We start from the raw sequence: 20,586 nt of genomic DNA, 5'->3' as shown, positions 1-20,586 counted from the left end.
ACAGTGGGTGCGAGTGTAGCTTTAATACATACAATTTATATATATTAAAAAAAAACACTAATCTAATGGAGCAAAATATATTAATGGGGCTCTTAAAGTTTGTGCATTTTTATTATATATTTTATTATTATATTATTTTATAATTTTAGTTAAAAGTTTGCAACGCAATGTAGGAGTCATGCCTCTCTCTCTCTCCCTCTCTCTTACTCTTTCTTTATCTCTACAATTTTTTGGTATGTGAATCCCTCTTTCTCTGGACATAGCTCTCTCTCTCTCTCTAGCTCTCACTTTCTCTGTTCTCTTTACTCGGCGACTATAAATACGAGCACAGCCTCCGCCTAGCCTCATTCTGTCCGCGGCTTTCCCACCGTTTACATCCTAGTGAAAGTGATAGTGATAGTGATCCTTTGATCCCAAAAATATCACCTGACCTATGCAATACATCTGGATAACCGGGAAGAAGTCCACTTCGATAACACCATGAAAATATATATAATTAGTTTGTTATACATTTACAAATAACTATGCATTAATGCACATACATTTTTTTAATATTATAAAATAGGCTTATATATTTCGTAATGGATTAATTATTATTATTACTCTCACAACACTCCACTGTGCTGTCTCCACATTATATGTGTCTATTCCGGTTTCACGTATCGAAATAATAAAAAAACACATTTTGCTCACATATTTGGTTTGATTTATACAAAAATTGTACATTTTGTGTTCTTTTTTTTCGGAGACTGTGTGTGTGCTTTTATAAAGCATTCACTCTTGTTTCCACAAAATCACTTCTCGTGCGCCTCGTTTATTTTTTGTATTCCTGTTCAAATTATATTGTTGACCAACAACGGCAAGGATGTGTGTCTGTGTGTGTTGTTGTGCCTTTGATTTTGTTGATTTCGCCCGGTTTTTGTTTGACTGACAGCGACACCAGCAGCATACCAGCAGACCCTGTCTCAGTCCCAGTCTCAGTTCCAGACCGAGTCCCAGAGGCCAGGTCCCAAGTCCCAGGTCCCCAATTTCGACCCCAGGGAACCCATCCGGCCATCAACATTAACGCGCTCCGTTGGCCGTTTGCCCATAATCCTTTCAATTTTGAAATCATTTTTTATTTCAACCTTTTTTGTGTGTGTGTGTGCCGGCCCGTCGTTCCCCTTTTTTTTTGCCTTTTTTTTATTTTTTGCGACCCCTTTTATGAAGTCGGGAACCCCGACCCTGGCCGCAAATATTTATGAAATGAATACGCTCACATTCCCGGCGCTCCTTTTGATTGATGTCCACTGATGTTGTCCGGCGATCCGGCGAAAAAAGGGTTGGCAGGACGAAGGGCAGGAAAAGGGTTGAGGAGGAGGAGGAGGAGGATGAGCAGCCATCCCAAATCACTTTGGAGCTCATCCAAGCATCTCCTAACGACAATGACATCCTGTTTATCCAGGCGGCATTCCAAGCCGATCATTTACACCTTTGCATTCACATCCCCATCACCATCTCCATCTCCATATCCATCCCCATTCACATTTGCAATTCCATCAATTACAGCATTTAATCAACTCGTTAAGCCAGCTCTCTCGGACCGACCCCACCTCAAAAACCAGCCAGCGCCACCTGTCGATAACCCATGGATGTGCAGACACTGAGAGAAATGAGCATTAAATAACCTGGAATAACCTGAAAACCTTTTCAATGTACCAAATATATATACATATATCTGTGACCTAAAAATATATTTATACCATTTGGTACACAAAAAATAATAGTAAATTTTAAAGAGCGGAGTTTTAAGACCATTTTGTACTTCTTTTCAGAATATTTTTCATGCTTAATTTTTTTTAGTCAGAAGCTGCAAACTAAGTGAAGGAGTCATTTCCGACCCTATAAATCATATATATTCTTGATCAGCATCAACAGGCGAGTCGATCTAGCTATATCCGGATAAAATTTAATTTTTTCAAAATGTTCAACATTTTATAAGGGGTTACATCGTTAAAATAGCCGAAAAAAAATGGCAAAAATGTTAATCTTTTTATATTTTAATTTGAATATGCAGATTTATTAGGCTAACTAAAACTAGCATAGAACCGGTTTCCGATTTAAAATTTATGCATTTTTGGATTAGTTATGAGTTTTTTAAAATGGGATTTGTTGAAGAAATTGTCTTAAAAAAATATTCATAAATGTCAATTCAAAATTTGCAAAACTTTTAACTTAACTTTAAAACTGCAAGCGTATATAAACTTTGGCTTCCCAAAGTTAGATTCCTTTCATGTTTTGTTAAAAATTTAATACTCTGACAGGATATAAATATGGTACATTTTGCTATATTTCAATTAATGTAATGCAAAGGATATTATCAAAAAATTGTTATAACTTTTAAAGAAAAAAATACATATATTTCTTAATTCAATAATTAAACAACATATAAAATTAAGAAATTATATATATATATTCAGAACTGAAAAAATTTTCTATCTATGTTGCTGCAGGGGATTTTCAGGGCGGCAACGGAGGCCGTTGTCGAGGTAATTACGAAAATGAAATCAGTTCGAGGTAAGCTGCATAATGCAGGCATCCGAGGGCAGCGGGCTTGTAAAATTGAATGTCCAGTTGATCGGCCTTGGGGGTAGGTGGGCGATGGGCGGTGGTCAATGGCACAGGAGCTCCTGCTGGTGACGGTCCTTCTGGTGTCCTGTGGATGTGAATGTGTAGGTGAATGTGGTGGGCTGGCCCCAGGGCGTGGCCGGACAACCTCCACCTCAGTGGTCATATTTGGCCACATGTCCTGGGCATCAAATGCGGTTATATTGGGTTGCCATTTCGGCCTGGAAAAGTAGCAGGAAAATTCTGTGTTTGGCAAAATTTTGATTGCATATTTGGTTCTTTGTCGAATGTCCCAAAAGGGGGAGGCAATTCGGAGTGCGTAATTAGGTTGCAATGACAGTTGCAGCAGGCAGGGATATGCAAGAGAAGGATACCAGGCAGAGGGTAATGAAAAGGACATTCAATGTGCAAACAAAATACGAGTGCAATAAGCACATCGTTGGCTTTGATTAAATTTTAAAAAATTGGAAAAATAAATAGAATACTTATCGGACATGTATAGCCTTTTTTATTTAACTTAAATATACTTGTATCCTTTATTCTGCAATAATAATCTAAGATAAACAAGTGGAACTACTAAATAAATATATAAAAAACTGAAAAATAAACAAAATTAAAACAAAAATTATCTTATTACTTTTGTTCAACAGTGCGTATGCGCAATATGGCTACCGTGAACCAATAAATTGATTTTAATTTGATTTTAATTTAAAAATTTAATTAAACTCTTGATATCTGCAAATTGAAATTAATCATCAATCCTGCGAATAATTCATTTTATTATTATGAATCAGAAAAAAGAGTCAAGGTAAAGCATCTCTCAAGTGTCTGATAAATCCTTCTTGCCTTATTTAAGAACCTTTGTCGATCTGAGTCCTTTGTCAAACCTTTCTCCTATATATATATCCAAAAACTCAATTTCCTCTGTAAAAAATCAAAGACTTGCAACACAACGATGGGGGTGTGTTTTTTTTTTGGTTCTATCATAAAAAAATCGTTTGCCGTTGGAAAATAAAAATCAAATTTAAAGCGGCAAAGAAACCTGTCCCCCGTACCCTGAATAAACAGGCTAAAGACAACAGCCAAGGGCCGGAAGTGTGGAAAAGGGGCCTGGAAAACTCATGGAGAGGACAGAATTTTCCCCCTCTCTCTCACACACACACACACACAACTAAATGTCGCAATTTTACGAGTCAATATAAAGGTGCCTGGGGAGTCATTTACAGGCGCACAGCGGTTTGCCTTCGTTCCGTTTTCTTTGGCAATAAAACATCTCACAAGAGGACACCGAACACAGGACTCCGGATTCAGGATGGGGAAAGCGGGAAAGCGGAACGCGGAAATGGTTGCCGCAAGGAAAATGAGAAAAACACGTGTACGGCAAAGGGACCCTGGGTAAAGTCAAATATGATGGCAATTTTTATGCCTTTTTGTTGGAATATTTCCACCAATGAGGCATAAAACAGAAGCCGAAACGGAACCTCGCTCTGCACCGGAATGATTTACGATCCCGGCTTGAGTTTTACGACAAATTTACGAGAACATTGCAATTTGGCTATTATTAATTTAGTACAGTGAAGTGAACTCTGTGCTCAGGTGGACAAGGACCTGGACCTGGCCAGTTGCTTGGTGGAAGGATTTTGTTGGTGTCCTTTTCTTTTGTGGAAATTGAACACAGAACATTTCGTTTTTGGGGATATATTTTGGGTTGATTAATTAAATGTTTCAAGCTTCGAATGATGCTATAACACTATATGTTGTTTAAATATATTAAAAGGGTCTTTTAAATAAGTTAAATTTAAACGAAAAAAAAATCAACAATTACTACAAATTATAATACAGTGTTATAACTTCACAACAACCCTATGATAATTCAATTTAAATATTTAATATTATTACATAATTTATTCACATGAGTAATTGTTTTTTAATTAGTTATATATAAATGGCAAGTGTGACTACAACTGATTTATATTTAATTATTTACTTAATTTAACCTTTACTTCTCCATTTGTAAGAATAAGACTGATGAATTGATAAATGCGCCGAGTTTTTGCTGGCTCTCGCTGTGCAACCATGGCAGTCTCCATGGACAGTGATATCTCCATTCCGAATGGTTATCTTGGGTATATTTATTCTGCCTACAATAAAATACTATAATTAACAAAGAATTCCAAGAAGATAATATATTATGTGAATATCTTACCAGCACTTCCAAAATCTGCAAGGCAAAGCATCGCCAGAAGCGTGACAAATAACGAAAGATACTTCATTGCGGCGACAATTCCGATGAGAAACTGATTGAGAGGCCACAGTAATGGACTTATTATATAGCTTTTTGCTCGATGTGAGCAAGTCAAGAATAAGTGAAAATACCCTTGAATATTTTATAAAACCTTAGGATTTTCCCAAAGAACAGCTGGAATGAAAGCAAAACCCCCGCCGCACTTGATAACCTATGCAATATGACTGAAGCCCCATCTCGTTTGATGTGCAGCTTTAAAGCTTCTGCTTTCCAGCTTCGGAATTTAATTTATATATTTAGCAGCACTTTAGATAGACACTGCGTAAAAACCAATAATGACGTAAGGTATTCGATTTGTTATTAAGTGCAGTGTTTTAGTATCACATTTATCGTTGCTCAGATGTATGGGAAATGTTTGATATTTGTTTATATATTAAAGGTATCAATTAAATTTAAAAATATTTTCCAAACATGTTAAAGTAATAGTAATATTTTGAGTTTAATTAAATTAAAAAATATATAATATATTCCAGTTTGTAACACTTATTTCTGAGGTGTAATATAAAGAATAATTTTCAATTGATCAAATTCTGCAACAGAGTTTTAAGTTATTGAACATATTTTGCGATAGGTCAGTTAGTACTGGGTATATCATAGTCATTACACTTTATAATATTTCTTCTTGTTATATATTTGCTTTGGCTTTTAAAACATTTGTCATTTGGTTACTGTTAGCAGGTGACTAACCTTGTTAAAATTGAAATATAAACACAAACAAATCAAACTGGATTTATGCATCTTCTTCATTGACATTTTTTTCGACACGTGCCAATTATTTATAATAAATATTGTATGCCCGATTTTTGATAAGTAACATGTATATATGAGGAAGCAGAAAAACATGCTTATGATTTCATTTTCATCTTAATCAGAGTAGAGCTAGCCTTGTCTATTTTGTTATGTTATCTTAAAGACCCATCTTCAGTTATTTGTAGAAAATTCTGGAAATCTATTTATAAGATATATTTTAGAATATTTTTTTATTTACAATCCTAACATTCTTTGACAAATAAAACTAAAACGTATACTTTTCAATTGAAACAAAGTTAATAACCTTTGCAAATCCTTAGCATCTTGGCTTTAAAACTCGGCTTTTACATAGTCTAGGGTATTCCATAGTCGTACGTTTATTCTAGTTAATTAAACAATTATTAACAATAAAATTATTAAATTTATTATCGGTATAGATTTTAAATAGTTAATTAAGTTAAATTTTTGAAAGGAAATAATGTCTATAAAAGATTGAATACGAACTTAAACTATATTCGGAAATATTCGTAAATATAAATGTGGTGTTGTGATTTTATTTGATATTTAGACAGAAAATTATTTCGAGCGTGAAAATTAAGTAAATAGGCTTTATTTATTTTAAAATAATTTTTTAAAATGTGCGTAAGAAAATCTTGTATGTAATTTAAATACACAATAGTGAATTTCTTTTTCTTATTAGATATTTGTACTATTTCATTACTCATTCATTTATTGCTTCTCATATTTAATTATTCAATTTTTAAAATATTCAACAATTTAAGATAAAGATGTCAGATTTTTGCTAATAATATTTTATTAATTTTCAGTCCCCGCCCCCGCTGATGCTGCAGCCGACACAGTCCGCGTTGTGGAGGTAAGTGTTACCCGGAACACGGCCACTGAAGCCCTCAGGATACTGGGAGACAGAATCACCTCCTCTACTTATCTTAGGACGAGGCCTAAGGGCAGAACCCTCCAGAGCTCCTGGATATGCGCCCGGCGAATTAATATAAACAGTTCCTTGTCCCGGATTACCCCTGCTGTGGACTTGACCATCGATTATAACCTTTTCCCCCACCGGCGGACTGCAATCCAGGCATCGTCCGCCAATGACCACGGTTCCGGCTGTGAAGGATTCGAATAATGACTGAGTGCTGGGGATAATGGGAAGGCCATGTCTGCTTACCTGTGACCAGGGACACCAGGACAGCGGCAATGACAAAGGCCAAAATCAGACACTTCATTCTCGATCTGGTTGCAAGACGAATCTGCTTGAGGTGCCTGAGTTCTTAAAGCTTTTAAGCGATTTCAATTGCTTTGTTTTAGAAACCAGATTGCACGTCGTCGCACAGTCAAGTGGCGAAGTGGGGAATCGCACGGGAAACCAGTTCAATTGGTAGATAATTCTTAGCAAAGGGGTTTTCCAGAGCTGATTATTTCATCTGAAATCGAACTGGATCGTTGTATTGCAGTATATGTTCAAGCGAAGCAAAAACAAAGCACTATTTGAGAATTTTGTTTACAAATATTATTTATTTTAAGTCTATGATATTTTTAAGAAACAGGTAAAAAGATATTTACCTAATTTTGGATTTAATATATATAAGAGATATCATATTTAAGATTTTTTAAATATTATTATCTCCACTACTTGCTTTGATCTCAAATTTCCAAGGGTTCCTAACTAGGAAAGTATATCAAGAAGAAAAGTCCGATATAATATATCTAAAATAAATTCGTCTTGCTAAGCTTTACTGTATCGAAATAATTGATATACAAAAATTAAAACATATCAAATTTATCGTTAATATACTGATAGTATCGGTTTACAGACATTAAAATAAAATGTTGTTCTAGATTTGTATATTTGTTTCCAGCAACAAAAGTTTAAATATATGTATATATCAGAATATCAATTTATCAGAATACCTAAATATCGAAATACATATCGGTATCGATAGATAGCAATAATTTCTTTTATCCTTAGGTCTAAAAAAACAGTTTTGAAGTTGGTAAGCTTTGCATACTGATAAGGTTTCCATCTAGATACTTTCTTTATGATTTTAATAAGATATTTTAATGCTTATTAAAAATAAATGTTCAAATAGAAATGTAGGCCATCAGAAATAAGTTAAATACTTTAGTAGTTATTAGTGATAAGTAATATTTTTTTATTTCAAAATTCAAAGTTTCCATTGAGGTTATTTTTTCCAACTTTTTAATTTTACTATTCCGAGTGTCAGAACCTCAACCCCGAATGTTGCAGCCGACGCAATCGCTATTTCTGACAAATGTATCGGGGGTGCCACGGGAATCGATGGTGGTAATGGGACCATTTCCTGTCCAACCGCCGATATATTGTTCACTTCCGCCCCTTCCACCGCCCCACTGACGCTTGTGCCGCCCGATGTGCTGAGCTCCGCCAGCGGATTGATGCAATGACCATCCGGATAGATCATCATCATCCTCATCCGAATCGGAATCTTTCCGGGCTGGTGAAGCTTTCGATCTGGGCTTGGGCGTTGTCTTGCCGCCATGTCCTCGAGCAGGAGTGGGTTTCCGTGTGGTTGTGGTAGTGGGATGTTCGTTGCAATTGATACACTCACCCTTGATGCTCACCTTGCCGGCTGTGGGATATAATAATAATTATTTAAGTACTATTTTATAATATTTATAATCATTATTATACTAACCTTGCACATAGGCCAATGTGGCCAAGACCAAAAGCATTAACAATGTCAGACACTTCATTATTGCGGCTCTCCAACTGGCTGGATCGACGGCTGTCTGGTCAAGCACCTTCTTTTATAGCTGGATTATTATCTTGGGCTTGAATCTCAAATCTGTAAATGTAGTATATATAACATATATATAAGAATACGGGAGTGTGCACGTTTTCATAAATATATGTACACCCCTCTCAACGCTGGAACAAGCTTTAAATGATGCCTTATTTTCTATATTATTATTTTGAGACAAAGGTGAACTATTGACTGTTACTTGTAGTTAGATTAACTTTATAAGATTAGTTTATTTGTATGTATTTTAAAAATCCCTGAGGTACCTGATGCTATGTCCTGATAGACTTGATAATTTCCCATTTTTTACTATAGTTATTAGAGGGACACGACTATGTGATACCATAACATTTTGATATAATATAATTATGTGAAAATTAAAAGTTTAAATATAGATTTTTAACTTTTAGTGTACCTTATTGGTATTATCGCAAAGGAGTTTAAATATAGATTTTTAACTTTTAGTGTACCTTATTGGTATTATCGCAAAGGAGTTTAAATATAGATTTTTAACTTTTAGTGTACCTTATTGGTATTATCACAAATGCTGATATATTAAAAAATATTTAAACTTGTGAATCAATCGATAATTAGTTTGATATATTGCTAATAACATTCTTTTAATTATTGTTATAGTAAATCTCTGAATTTTGCTAGTTAAAAACAAACGTTTTCGAAAAAGTATATTAAGTTACAAAGTTTATTAAATTTAAGTTACTAATTTAAACCTATTAAATTTATCACTTCTTCTAGAGAATTAATATCTACCTGCATTCTAAGAAGTACTTGATACATTAATAGTGTATTACACAAGTGTAGAATTGATTAAGTTAGAACTAACACGTGTTTACTTCCTAATTAACATCTATTCAGCGGTTTTTAATTAGTCGATACACTTTTTATAATACCGAAATAAATGCATACAAAATAAATACTTTGTTATTCGCTTACCACAGCTTGGTGTTTGATTTAATTAGCGCTGGCTGCAAGTAAATAAATAAATAAAAGTAAATAAACACACAATAAAATAATATCAAATATATATTTTTTTGCCAAGGAGAAGCTTAAAAAATGATGATGAAATTCCCTACATTACTATCCAATGTCCAATCACATACTAGAACCCTTTTTCGCTTGAATTAAGATTTAATAATATTCACTTCTACCTGCTATTTCGCATAACAGACACTTATTGACTTTGGCGTAAACACTAGACTGGAATTTCCAGATTTAAATACGCAAAAAAGGTAAATAAAAAATTGTATACTACTATACGATGTTTATAGCGCAGAGAGTGCTAACCTTTCTGTGTTTTCCCAAACACGTCTTATTTGTTGTCGGGGGTTATCAGAAGCCTCCGACTACCCAATGCACTCGAGTCGCCGTCGATCCGATCCGATCTGTTCCGATCCCAGCGGACTGCTATATAAGATCATGTGCGACGGACCGACAGCATCAGTTCAAGCCAATCAATTGCTCAGAGCATTTAGCATCCAAACCGGAAGAAATCCCAGGAATCAATATGAAATTCTTCTCCGTTGTCACCGTCTTTGTGCTCGGTCTTCTGGCTCTGGCCAATGGTAAGTTGCGGAACTTCTCTTCCTGAAGGAATTATTTCACTTATTAATTATATTTCTATTCATAGCTGTTCCTCTGTCGCCCGATCCCGGAAATGTGATCATCAACGGCGACTGCAAGTACTGCAATGTGCATGGCGGCAAGTAGAGGGAGGTTCTCGCCGATCTTGATGATCGTTACAAGGCCATAGCTTACCTCACCATCCAAGACACATTATTTATGCTACAAAACTGTACTAAAGTGAAACATAGAATTTAGAAACAATGCCAATAATACAACAACTAAAATGAAAACTACATCATCTGCCAGTGTGTTTGTCTTTTATTATAATTTTTACAATTTCAGCTAAAAATCTAAAACAATTTTCAATGCCAACGAAAGTAAAGTTCTCTGAACTATAACCTACAATGAAATATCATTAAAAAATGGAATAATTGTAAAAAATTCAATTAATAATCAATAAAAGTAATAAGGAAACTAAAATAATTGAAAAAACCTTACACTCATGTGTTTTTTTAGTAGCATTACTCTGCAGCTTGAATGTTTTTTTCCGTTTATAGGCTCTTTAAGTTAATTTAACAGCTAAATATATATATATATAAGCTCCTTATTAATATTTAAATATTTTTATTAGTGTATATATACTTATTCAAAAATAGCTACAATATTTCTTATTAAATGTTTTGAAACAATGACAACGGTGCGTATGAGTTATTTACATCCGCATTGTATGTATATTACGTATCCGCACTGTTGTCATATTTGCAAAGACTTTGAACATGTAATAAATAAATCATTTTAGTATATTACAACTACTGACAATTTGATTATATTTCACAATTTCGCCTGATTTACGTACATTTAATCGGACATATTAATTATGTACCAATGCCTTTGCAAAAGATAATAGAAATAATAAACCATTTTTCATAGATTCATAGATTCTTGCTGTTAATACATGTTCATTTTTAAATACACATACATTTATTTTTTAATATATATATTTTTATTTTTAGCAATACATATTTTTATGATTTGCATAATGGTTAGTGGGTTTTAAATAATACTATGGTTTTGTATCTCTTAAGAAATGTTGTTTATATTTATAATTTAATAATCTCACATTTTATTGTAATATTTTTTACCAAATTATTCTGAAAACATATAACACATAACTAAGAAATTAAATTAAATGAGTATTGTAACATATAGCTAAGAAATGATAAACTAATGAATTTATATAAAAATATACCTTAATAATAAGATTTATTCAGAAAAACTTATGCAGTTTACTTCTCTATATATACCCTGGAAATATAGAGCAAGTGTTTAATTATATATGTATATCTCTTACTTACAATACTCGCAATTACAGACGAATCAATTTAGCCAGGTCTCTTTTTATTCATCAGTTCATATTTTCTTATAGGTGTGTAAATATGGAATTTACAATTCACTAAAATTATAATCAAAAATAATTACTTATAAAATCTATTGGCTTTAATTATGATAGTCTGTATACATACACATATAAATATTTCTTTCAGAAATTGAAACTGTTAAAGCGCATTTCCATAAATATAGTATATCTCTTTTATATATTAAATAATGTATACATATTTTTTTACCAGGTATCTCTCAGTCGAAGCCCCTGTGTTGTCATTTGCATCGCTTGTACTTGTTTATCCATTTGTTCTTAATTTTACACGTGCTCTTTTGCGTAATTGATTCCAAGGAATCAAAGGTGTAAACTTGAGCAAATGTTTTGCCTGCAAAACGAGTCGCAATACGTGGAATTAAGGCCGTGGGGCACCATGCCCAGCCAGCTTAAATCAGGTTTAAAATCTCTCAGCTGCACGTGAATTAAATCTCGCTCCGGGACAGATTTCCCTCCATCTATCAGACAACACTTGTCTACGCTCGGTTTTCATTGAGAACGTCGCCCTGCAGCCGGGGAATTTCTGATCTGGGAGCTGCCTTCTGGGCGAATCCCAATCTCGGCAAGACTTTTCCCAGGCAGCTTGATAAGACGCAGCTCGGTCTATGAAGCTACAGAGCGATTGGGCTATATAAGCACTGCAGTTCTCTGGTTTCAGCATCAGTTGTCAGCTGCCAATCCACCAGAGTTCACTCGCCGAGTTCCTCAAAAATACAAAACACAAAACTATTTCAACATGAAATTCCTGTCGCTCGCCTTCGTCTTGGGTCTGGTCGCCCTCGCCAGCGGTCAGTACACAAAAATCTATAACAATTAAATAAATTCATTAATAAATATATATATTTTTCTATTACAGCCACTCCCCTGAATCCCGGCAATGTCATCATCAACGGCGACTGCCGCGTCTGCAATGTTCGAGCTTAGGGTCACTGAGATGGAGGAAGGAATACAATCCATCTATCGGTCAATTTAGAAAATGCACACCGCCATACAATAGTTTGTCATAAATATTTAAGTAAAAAGCCAACAAAAATTCAATGAAACTTTAATAAAAAAAACAACATTAACAGATATTTAATATTGTTTATTTGGGGAATAATATAAAATAATATATATTATACATCGACATCGATTTTTATACAGTTTCCATCGTTTATAGATACTTAATTATTAAAATAATTCATATTAAAAAGTAACATTCTAATACTAAATTTAAAACCAACAAATTTGACATTCAGACAAATGCAGTATGTTCCTTAATACGTCCTAAAAAAATATGTATTTGTTTAGAGTTTTTTAATTATCCAACAAAATTAAAACACATATACAATTTTTATATAAAGTACATCGATTGTTTCTAATTAGAATTTTTCCTAATGGCTATACTTAAAGTTAAAAACAAATAGTAAATCAAACCATGTCTGTGTGTAAATATTCACTGAAATGAAATGAGTACTACATTTAATACATTTACTTTGTAACTGAGGGAATTATAAGGTAATAATTATATATTTTTTTATAGAATATATACAATCTTCCTTAGATCTGTATAATGTCTGAAAAACAGTAATCTATATAAATACATATTTGTTTCTTTTAAAAGGGAATTACTTTTTAAATTACTTTACTTTCCTACATACAGTAAGATTATAGAAATAAAAAAACGTAAAAAAATCGTTGTATGTAGTTCATTATTTCCAGAGAATACTGTACCCTTATGTTCATATATACTATATACTAAATCCATATAAAAAGCAGAGCAATCTCGTATTGGCATTCAGATTAAATCGAAAGTCAAACCATGAAACCTCTTCAAATCGCCTCGGCTGTGATGCTGCTGCTTTGTTTACTGTCTGTGGTTAACGGTAATTGATATTGCATATATTTAGATTTAATTATTCTGTATATACTTTTTGGATATTTTAATTGCAGCCACCCCGGGAAAGGTGTATATTAATGGAGAGTGCATCGACTGCAACAAGCCCGATAATGATAAAAACATAATTATGGGTCCTGGAGAAAAATCGGGTTCCATGTCATATACTTTAACTTCTGGAGCCATGGCCTTTGGAATTTTATATCAATTGCTTAGTTTAATTCATATTTAATATAAAAATAAAGAAAGAAAATTATACAAAATAGTTGAGAATTTTCGTTTTCATTAAGGTATATTTTTGGACATTAAATATTTCAATAAATTTAAGTATTTGCAGACTTATTAAAACGTAATTGCAGTCAAAATATTATGAATTATTTTACACTCTGTTTCAATTGCATACTCTATTATTATTTGAGTCTGTTTGTACATATTTTTAATGTTTTTTAATAACCAACTATAAAAATCTAAATATATTAAAATTTTGGCTGGAAAGTATAAGAGTATTTAAAGCAATTTAGGTATCTCTATTTCTTATTAAGAGACCTGTAAGATTTTGTATCTCATAAAAACGGACATGGCTAAATCTACACTGCTGTTGACATTGACCAAAATAGGCAAATCCTTCCTAGTATCTTAAACTCTTTCGGATTTCACAACATAAATGTTTTCCATTGAATCTAAATATACTTTATATTGTTTTTCAATAAATAAAATAGGGAAATATATTGACAATTTTTAGCTTTTACTTTACTTTTAAATTAATTAACTTTATCCATTAATAAATAAATCGCTGGGAGCTTCCCCATCTACTTATATATTTAAGAATTGTATTAATTGTATATTTAATCAATTGCTATTATCATTGCTCGTGACAGGCTGCTGCATTTAAATATAGTACATCTTATTCTTATCAATGGGAATATTCTGTTTCTCGGGTATTTCCAGTTTGAATTCAACCTTGCGCATTAACCTAGTGAAAAATCGAATAATTAATCAAATTAATATGTGCAGGGAATTTCCTGCATTTTGCCACATTTTCCAAGGGCCTATAAAAGAAAATAAATTAAAGGTATTGCAATTAGTTGCATTCAAACCATTGCCATGAAGTGGATTTCCTTGATCTTTGCCTTGGGCTTTTTGGCCCTGGCCAGTGGTAAGTAAAAGGGGATTTCTTCTAAAAATAATATAATTGTGAAATACATATTTATAATAATTTTATTAAAATTTATTTTACTTATTTAGCCTCTCCACTGGTTCCTGGTAACGTTGTTATAAACGGGGATTGCCGAAACTGCAATGTCCATGGAGGTTAAATTTTGAATGCTGTTAATTGTGGAATATAACGAAACATTTGATAAATATCTGTGGTTTTATCAAATTTGTACTTTATTAGTTCAGATATGTACTAAATTTTAGACGGATCAATTCGAATAACCAAATAACTCACCACAAATTTGAAATAAATATGTAAAATCCATATCACTTTTACCCAAGAAGCAATTCTTATCTTTTGTTTATATTTTTCTTTAAAGTACTGTAACATTACTAAATAAAAAACATTTCACCAAATTCAATGATTTAAAGAACTCATTTTATTTCATATTTTTCACAATTCAACATTCATTTATTTTAATAAAATTGTTAATCGCCTCGAACATTGCAAACCCTGCAATCGCCATTGATGATCACATTGCCGGGGTTCAAAGGAGTGGCTGCACATAAAATAAGGATTCACTTAGTATCGGAAATATATAGTATATATATGTATATAGTACACTTACCGCTGGCCAGAGCCAAAAGGCCGAGAAGAAAGGCAACCGAAAGCAGCTTCATATTGCGAAGTGAAATGAGCAACTAATTTGCTGATCGGTGCAAACAGGTCGCTTTTATAGCTCAGAGATGTCCGATTGATTAGCAGCGAATTGCGCACTTTTTCAATTAATTCATGGCATTTTGAATATAAAGGAATGTGTCATAACTTGATCTGAGTAGCACCAGCAGAGACATGCCCCTATCCTGTTCTTGATAGCTTTTGAAAGATCTTAAGCTTTGATTTGCATTTGAACTCGAATCAATGAGCATTGATAGGTTTCCGAGAATTATTTCAAATTTTCTATGTACACTGATTCGTAACTTTAATTTAAATACATTCTTGCACAAGGAATATAGTCACTAAATATTGAATCTGTAATCAGATTAGATCTGTAATCTTTGAAACTATTTTCTAGTTTGCTGTTTTAATAATTCAATTTTTCCTATACTCTACACTCTATTAAACGTATTCTAATTAACTATTACTATTTCTAAATAATACTAGAAATATAAAGTCCTTAAAATTTACATTCCTACTTTTAATTTATATGTAATACTATTATAATATTCAATTAAAATTATCTTTATATATTATACACCCCCGCAACATTTATCTAAAATTTCCAAAAAGTTTAACCTTCTTTTTAAAAAAAAAAGCAGTAAACTATTTCTAAAAGTTGACTTAGTTTATGCAAAACTTTTCAAAACTCCAACGGGGAATTTTCCAGGCTGAAATTTAACTTGTTCAATGGCATGTGTCTATCCGCAAAAGGTAAATGAACGTGTTTGTGGTCGAATTAACTTTACCACGCAAAAGTTGTTCCGCAAATGTGTGTGTGAGTTTGATTTTGTTTATAAGTAACAGCCGTGCATGTGTGCACTGAAAAAAATAAGGATTTATAATCAAGATTTAAGAAGGGAGTGGAAAAATATCCTTGAAATTTAATAGATACTTTGAAGAAGAAGGAAGATGTTTCAATTCAATGTTCAATTCAATTTCAAATGAAGAAAAATCTAACTATGAATTATAATATAATTAGAAACTATAAATTTATTTCTAAAATTATAAGTAAATATTTTATAATACAGTGTATACAAATGTTTTCAAATATAATATTTTCTATTTCCTGGAGAACTTATAATTATAGTCAAAATAATAAATAATTAGAAATAAGATTGAAGTAATTTATTGTGCTAATAAAACTTTGCATGTTATTATATTTTTATTACAGTTTCAATATTTGCACATTTGAAAACGAATTTAATTAAGAGAAAATAATGAAAAACTGGAATTTAAAACCACCAAATTCCAATTTTATTTTGAGGTGGAAAAATTCAATTGGAATTTTGAAATTTTTTGTGGTTTTTTATTTTATTTTTTTTTTTTATAGATTTTTAGGTCAAACTATTTTGACTTCGGTTGAATATTCTTTACAAAAATGATCTATTTTTATAGTTTTGTCAATAAATATTTACCTTTTATTTATTGTTGTTTTTATTAATTAAAAAAAAAATGTCAAACATATATTTTTGCTGTGCATGTGTATGGCGCACATGGCTGGCAATTAAGCCAATGAAGCATTAAAAACACCATCCGAGCGCCATGCAAAATGTGTTTTTTCGGCTGACGAGGGGGGTGGGGCTCGAGGCGCTGTTTTTTTGAGTTTTTGAGGGAGTCTGTGGGGTGGCTCGCCAAGAGGGGGCTGGTAAGGTGGGAAAAAGGTGAAGGTGAATGCCAAAATGGGGGACTGAGGAGAAAAGGGTTTCATCCAGCATCCCACCACATTCACTCCCCTTTACTGGATTAGCGAGTTGGTGTTTTGTGCGCGAGTGCTGCTGCTGCTGCTGCTGCTGATGTTGTTGTTTTCTCCACATTTGTCAACGTAGAGGGCATTACGGATAAATGAACTCCATCCGGATGAGTGTACCGGGCGGCGTTCGTTAAAATGTGTGTGTGTGTGTGTGAGTGTGTGTGCTCCGTTAGACGGACAGTCGACACGTGTGCGTTAACAATTTAATTACGATGCGGTGCGGTGCGGACGGCGACAGCTGCCACATGTCTCTCGAAAAAGTTAATCACCCAGTTGAGAGGGTATTCCGGGTATTAAGGACGATGGAGGAGGCGGCTTACGGTATTTGTGGCACGATTAAAGCTCCAACCGTCGGGTTGGCTAAATGCCTCCATTTACCTGCCCCCGTTCTGGACTCAAGTGGTGGCTGGGAGCGACATGTCAAAGCTCTCAAGTTGTTATGTTTATGCTCTACTTCAATTAAATAAAACACAAGCTTGGAAGGGGGCCTTAAATGCACCTGTACACATATATATAAAAGAAAGGTAAAGGAATTGAGCCGGGATTATCATTAAATATAAATAAAACGAGGATAAAGGAGAGACATTTAGACATGACAATACTACATAGCAATAGTTTAAAAAGCGATATGTTGAAGGTGCAATAAAGGTGCGAAAAATCAATATTCTTTTTAATATAAACAAAAGCAAAAAAAATGAAATAAATTATATTTTTGTCCATATTATTGATTATAATGTAAAACTACGATATATTTCGATATATATCATTTAAATACATCAAAGTTAACAAAGTTTTCAATATGATATGATGCAGCTAAAGGTATATATACATAATGATAAATTAATATTTATAAAATAATATTTTTATATACAATATATATTTATAATATATTATTATAATGTAGAAATTAAAATATAAAAATAGAAATTTTTCTGATCGATATACGTCACCACTGCGTATACGTGATATTTTCAGTGAACACCAAAATAAATACCAGAGTCTTATTTTTCAAGAACCTTTTTATATAAGCTATAATAAACTGTTTCTTAATACCTTTACTTTTTCCTTATGCACTTATTATTAATTTATATTTTTATTATTTTATACATTAGTTTTTTTCTGTGCACTTTCCATATATATTTATGTGTAATTGCCAGCTCCTTTCCCTTCGGCAGACCCATATTATAATGGCTTTCTCGGCAGCTGCGCCTCTATTAGTTTACTGTCAACCTGTGGCGCCAGTGGGGGCGTATTCGGTGAGTGGGCGTGGCAGTGTAGGTGAGTGCAAAAGCAGTGTTCCCGAACATGTGTGCACTCCGTTAGTTGATTGCCTAAGCGTCCGTGCTTGCGGTTACATTCTGTTGATTTCAGTTGCACTTTCCCCTTCTACCTTATACATATGTATATATATTTTCCCATTTTTTTATTTCTGAGCTGTGGTTAGTTTTATGGCTCTCACCATTTGGTTTTATGATGCAACCAACTGTGTCCTTATTCATAAACTTCAGGTTCTTGTGGGGCTACTTTTTCTGCTGCTGTGGATCACCCATTTTGTTGCATTCAGTCGGGAAGGGAATTTAGTTTTAAATAATAAAGTTTAATTGGGATTACGAGTAGGACCTTGCTTTTATACGTTTTTAAAACCTTGCTAGAAATTATAGTTTATGTCAGAAGTCAACGATCGTTTTCAGTAGAGGACAATGCAAATCTGTGGGTGTAAAACTATAAATTTATTATATATTGGTGAATTTAATGTTATTAAGCAATTTATTGTTGTTTCTTAACATAATTATTTATTAAATATACATATATTTATATATATTATATATTATATGTACATATATATTATATATACATATATATAGTTTTAATTATTAATGATCGAATTGCAATTTACAAGTAAACAAACTTCAGCGAGCCAAGGTAATTGTAATAATAAAATATAGTAATGGCAGTAGCACTCTCTCTCTCTCTGATTCTCTGTGCCTCCCGCTATCTGTGTCCCTCTCTATCTGCCGCTCGGCATCTGTTGCTCTATGTTAATCGGTATCTCTCTCGCTCCCTGTGTATCTCTAGAGACACATTACTCTCTTTCTCGCTCTCGCTCTCACTTTCTCTGTTCTCTTTCCTCGGGGACTATAAATAGGAGCACAGCCATTGCGCCCGCTTCAGTCAGTGCGCGGCCTCCTCACTGTGTACATCTATGTTGATAGAGGTGGTGATAGTGATAGTGATCGACCCCAAAGATATCACCTGGCCGATGCAATACATCTGGTTAACCGGGAAGAAGAAGAAAGCAATTAAGCAATGCCGGTAAGTCTTAACCATGACAATTATATCATTTATAAACATAGATGCTATACGAGTGATCAGGTCTTGGTCTAGAATCAGCTGTGCTAGCTATTAGTTTATTTTCGTATTAATTTTCTTAAATTTAACATTTTGTAAATATTAAGCCCCAAAAGCAGAAAAGTTGTTCAATTTAAGATTACTGCATGTTTGGCTTAGTTATGATCGATTTCAAATTCGAATAATGACAATTTAATAATAATACACATTATTTTAAAAATCTCATCTCTTCATTTATGTATATTAATTTTCACTATTATATTATTCATATTTAATTAAAATATAAACCCTATTCTTCTATGCTCTACTTGTAATGAAGGTAATTACCCAAGGAATCGACTCGAACACAATTGGATTCAGGGCTTCACCCTGTTATCCCTGGGCGTTATCCCCCACAAAGTTTTCCAGCATCAGCAGGGGAGTAACTGACCACTGAAACCCCATCCCAGTTAGAGGTCAGACCCTTCTCCGGTGCCATCAAATGGCAGCATGGCAGTCAACACATTTTGCTTGTGCCGCCACGTGAGCAAAATTGCTAATCAACTGAGGGATGAAGCCCGCACAAGGACATGAGGGACTCTGGGCAGGGACATGGCCTTCCATGTTTGAGTGGTGACCCCAAGTTATTGCGGCCTGCTCTCGGGGAGTGACAACTCATCATTCCGGTGCTGTAGACGACGGCTTTAATGTGTTTAAGCGTTACGAGGATGGACAAACATTATTGTCTCGTGGGAATCGGCAAATTGGTACTGAGTGCAGGTCTAGGGATTGCCATTCAAGCTGTGGAAGTGACACTTTTGTAAGCCATCCCCCCTCTCAAGTCACTCATTCTACCATTCCCACTAATGGCATCAAGGGTGTTTTGGTGTTTGTTTGTGGGAAATGTGGATAATGGAAAATATATATATGGATGTTTTATATAAATTTAAAGCTAAATGGACGCATCTGTCAAAAATATAATTCTTAAATCTTACTTATATGGGTTTTAATGTGTCACACTAAATTTCAGTGAAATTTTGCAACTAGTTACTTTAAAGTTAAAGTTATTTACCTTTTATATAAAAAGGAGTGCGAAGAAATCTAAAATCGAGTTTAATGAAATTTAAAAGTATGATACATATTTTTAAATTGAATTTACATTGAACTGAGGTCTTAAAATAATTTATTTACTGCTGTTGGTTACCCCTTTTTATTGATTTTATATGATTCCTAAAAACACCCTGTGCTCTTCTATGTAATATTTATATATCTTGTAATTG

General features: G+C 33.3%; 8 protein-coding genes and 2 long non-coding RNA genes across 10 annotated transcripts; 5 read left to right on the top strand and 5 right to left on the bottom strand.

Moving 5' to 3' along the window:
• Positions 1-4,492: 4,492 nt before the first annotated feature.
• On the bottom strand, positions 4,493-5,017 carry BomT1 (Bomanin Tailed 1). Its single transcript, XM_020962551.2, has 2 exons — positions 4,814-5,017; positions 4,493-4,748 (listed from the first exon to the last, which is right to left on the bottom strand). Exons 1-2 carry the CDS (start codon positions 4,878-4,880, stop codon positions 4,600-4,602), a joined length of 216 nt encoding a protein of 71 aa, XP_020818210.1. The 5' UTR covers positions 4,881-5,017; the 3' UTR covers positions 4,493-4,599.
• A 1,357-nt stretch (positions 5,018-6,374) lies between these two features.
• Positions 6,375-6,936, bottom strand: BomBc1 (Bomanin Bicipital 1). The gene is made up of 2 exons (XM_020962542.2): positions 6,849-6,936; positions 6,375-6,787 (listed from the first exon to the last, which is right to left on the bottom strand). The coding sequence occupies exons 1-2, from the start codon at positions 6,904-6,906 to the stop codon at positions 6,486-6,488; spliced, it is 360 nt and encodes a 119-aa protein (XP_020818201.2). The 5' UTR covers positions 6,907-6,936; the 3' UTR covers positions 6,375-6,485.
• An 873-nt stretch (positions 6,937-7,809) lies between these two features.
• Positions 7,810-8,440, bottom strand: BomBc2 (Bomanin Bicipital 2). Its single transcript, XM_020962432.2, has 2 exons — positions 8,356-8,440; positions 7,810-8,289 (listed from the first exon to the last, which is right to left on the bottom strand). The coding sequence occupies exons 1-2, from the start codon at positions 8,411-8,413 to the stop codon at positions 7,910-7,912; spliced, it is 438 nt and encodes a 145-aa protein (XP_020818091.2). The 5' UTR covers positions 8,414-8,440; the 3' UTR covers positions 7,810-7,909.
• A 1,482-nt stretch (positions 8,441-9,922) lies between these two features.
• On the top strand, positions 9,923-10,334 carry BomS2 (Bomanin Short 2). The gene is made up of 2 exons (XM_086827923.1): positions 9,923-10,040; positions 10,106-10,334. The coding sequence occupies exons 1-2, from the start codon at positions 9,983-9,985 to the stop codon at positions 10,183-10,185; spliced, it is 138 nt and encodes a 45-aa protein (XP_086684049.1). The 5' UTR covers positions 9,923-9,982; the 3' UTR covers positions 10,186-10,334.
• Positions 10,335-11,422: 1,088 nt separating this feature from the next.
• Positions 11,423-12,006, bottom strand: LOC147644339 (uncharacterized). The gene is made up of 2 exons (XR_015270547.1): positions 11,667-12,006; positions 11,423-11,552 (listed from the first exon to the last, which is right to left on the bottom strand). It is a non-coding gene; the product is annotated as an uncharacterized LOC147644339 (long non-coding RNA).
• A 129-nt stretch (positions 12,007-12,135) lies between these two features.
• Positions 12,136-12,547, top strand: BomS3 (Bomanin Short 3). Its single transcript, XM_020962428.2, has 2 exons — positions 12,136-12,264; positions 12,333-12,547. The coding sequence occupies exons 1-2, from the start codon at positions 12,213-12,215 to the stop codon at positions 12,398-12,400; spliced, it is 120 nt and encodes a 39-aa protein (XP_020818087.1). The 5' UTR covers positions 12,136-12,212; the 3' UTR covers positions 12,401-12,547.
• Positions 12,548-13,261: 714 nt separating this feature from the next.
• On the top strand, positions 13,262-13,617 carry BomT2 (Bomanin Tailed 2). The gene is made up of 2 exons (XM_020962426.2): positions 13,262-13,341; positions 13,409-13,617. The coding sequence occupies exons 1-2, from the start codon at positions 13,278-13,280 to the stop codon at positions 13,582-13,584; spliced, it is 240 nt and encodes a 79-aa protein (XP_020818085.1). The 5' UTR covers positions 13,262-13,277; the 3' UTR covers positions 13,585-13,617.
• A 527-nt stretch (positions 13,618-14,144) lies between these two features.
• Positions 14,145-14,924, top strand: LOC110191553 (bomanin Short 5-like). The gene is made up of 2 exons (XM_020962429.2): positions 14,145-14,508; positions 14,598-14,924. Exons 1-2 carry the CDS (start codon positions 14,457-14,459, stop codon positions 14,666-14,668), a joined length of 123 nt encoding a protein of 40 aa, XP_020818088.1. The 5' UTR covers positions 14,145-14,456; the 3' UTR covers positions 14,669-14,924.
• On the bottom strand, positions 14,925-15,216 carry LOC110191551 (bomanin Short 3-like). The gene is made up of 2 exons (XM_020962427.2): positions 15,137-15,216; positions 14,925-15,067 (listed from the first exon to the last, which is right to left on the bottom strand). The coding sequence occupies exons 1-2, from the start codon at positions 15,186-15,188 to the stop codon at positions 14,997-14,999; spliced, it is 123 nt and encodes a 40-aa protein (XP_020818086.1). The 5' UTR covers positions 15,189-15,216; the 3' UTR covers positions 14,925-14,996.
• Positions 15,217-19,146: 3,930 nt separating this feature from the next.
• Positions 19,147-20,300, top strand: LOC147644338 (uncharacterized). Its single transcript, XR_015270546.1, has 2 exons — positions 19,147-19,291; positions 19,647-20,300. It is a non-coding gene; the product is annotated as an uncharacterized LOC147644338 (long non-coding RNA).
• The last annotated feature ends 286 nt before the right edge of the window (positions 20,301-20,586 follow it).

Source organism: Drosophila serrata, unplaced genomic scaffold (genome assembly GCF_035046125.1).
Source record: "Drosophila serrata isolate PLE 108 unplaced genomic scaffold, ASM3504612v1 contig_184, whole genome shotgun sequence".
Classification (NCBI taxonomy): domain Eukaryota; kingdom Metazoa; phylum Arthropoda; class Insecta; order Diptera; family Drosophilidae; genus Drosophila; species Drosophila serrata.
The sequence above is the reverse complement of the archived record's forward strand: the minus strand, read 5'-3'. Positions and strand labels throughout refer to the sequence as shown.

Bases quoted from the DNA above. Each gene is read 5' to 3' on its own strand.
- BomT1 (XM_020962551.2), bottom strand. From the start codon at position 4,880: ATGAAGTATCTTTCGTTATTTGTCACGCTTCTGGCGATGCTTTGCCTT. The intron at 4,749-4,813 runs GTAAGATATTCA...ATTTTATTGTAG, and splicing joins TGCAGATTTTGGAAGTGCTG to GCAGAATAAATATACCCAAG.
- BomBc1 (XM_020962542.2), bottom strand. From the start codon at position 6,906: ATGAAGTGTCTGATTTTGGCCTTTGTCATTGCCGCTGTCCTGGTGTCC. The intron at 6,788-6,848 runs GTAAGCAGACAT...AATCCTTCACAG, and splicing joins CCTGGTGTCCCTGGTCACAG to CCGGAACCGTGGTCATTGGC.
- BomBc2 (XM_020962432.2), bottom strand. From the start codon at position 8,413: ATGAAGTGTCTGACATTGTTAATGCTTTTGGTCTTGGCCACATTGGCC. The intron at 8,290-8,355 runs GTTAGTATAATA...TATATCCCACAG, and splicing joins CACATTGGCCTATGTGCAAG to CCGGCAAGGTGAGCATCAAG.
- BomS2 (XM_086827923.1), top strand. From the start codon at position 9,983: ATGAAATTCTTCTCCGTTGTCACCGTCTTTGTGCTCGGTCTTCTGGCT. The intron at 10,041-10,105 runs GTAAGTTGCGGA...TTCTATTCATAG, and splicing joins TCTTCTGGCTCTGGCCAATG to CTGTTCCTCTGTCGCCCGAT.
- BomS3 (XM_020962428.2), top strand. From the start codon at position 12,213: ATGAAATTCCTGTCGCTCGCCTTCGTCTTGGGTCTGGTCGCCCTCGCC. The intron at 12,265-12,332 runs GTCAGTACACAA...TTTCTATTACAG, and splicing joins TCTGGTCGCCCTCGCCAGCG to CCACTCCCCTGAATCCCGGC.
- BomT2 (XM_020962426.2), top strand. From the start codon at position 13,278: ATGAAACCTCTTCAAATCGCCTCGGCTGTGATGCTGCTGCTTTGTTTA. The intron at 13,342-13,408 runs GTAATTGATATT...TTTTAATTGCAG, and splicing joins TTTACTGTCTGTGGTTAACG to CCACCCCGGGAAAGGTGTAT.
- LOC110191553 (XM_020962429.2), top strand. From the start codon at position 14,457: ATGAAGTGGATTTCCTTGATCTTTGCCTTGGGCTTTTTGGCCCTGGCC. The intron at 14,509-14,597 runs GTAAGTAAAAGG...TTACTTATTTAG, and splicing joins CTTTTTGGCCCTGGCCAGTG to CCTCTCCACTGGTTCCTGGT.
- LOC110191551 (XM_020962427.2), bottom strand. From the start codon at position 15,188: ATGAAGCTGCTTTCGGTTGCCTTTCTTCTCGGCCTTTTGGCTCTGGCC. The intron at 15,068-15,136 runs GTAAGTGTACTA...TTTTATGTGCAG, and splicing joins CCTTTTGGCTCTGGCCAGCG to CCACTCCTTTGAACCCCGGC.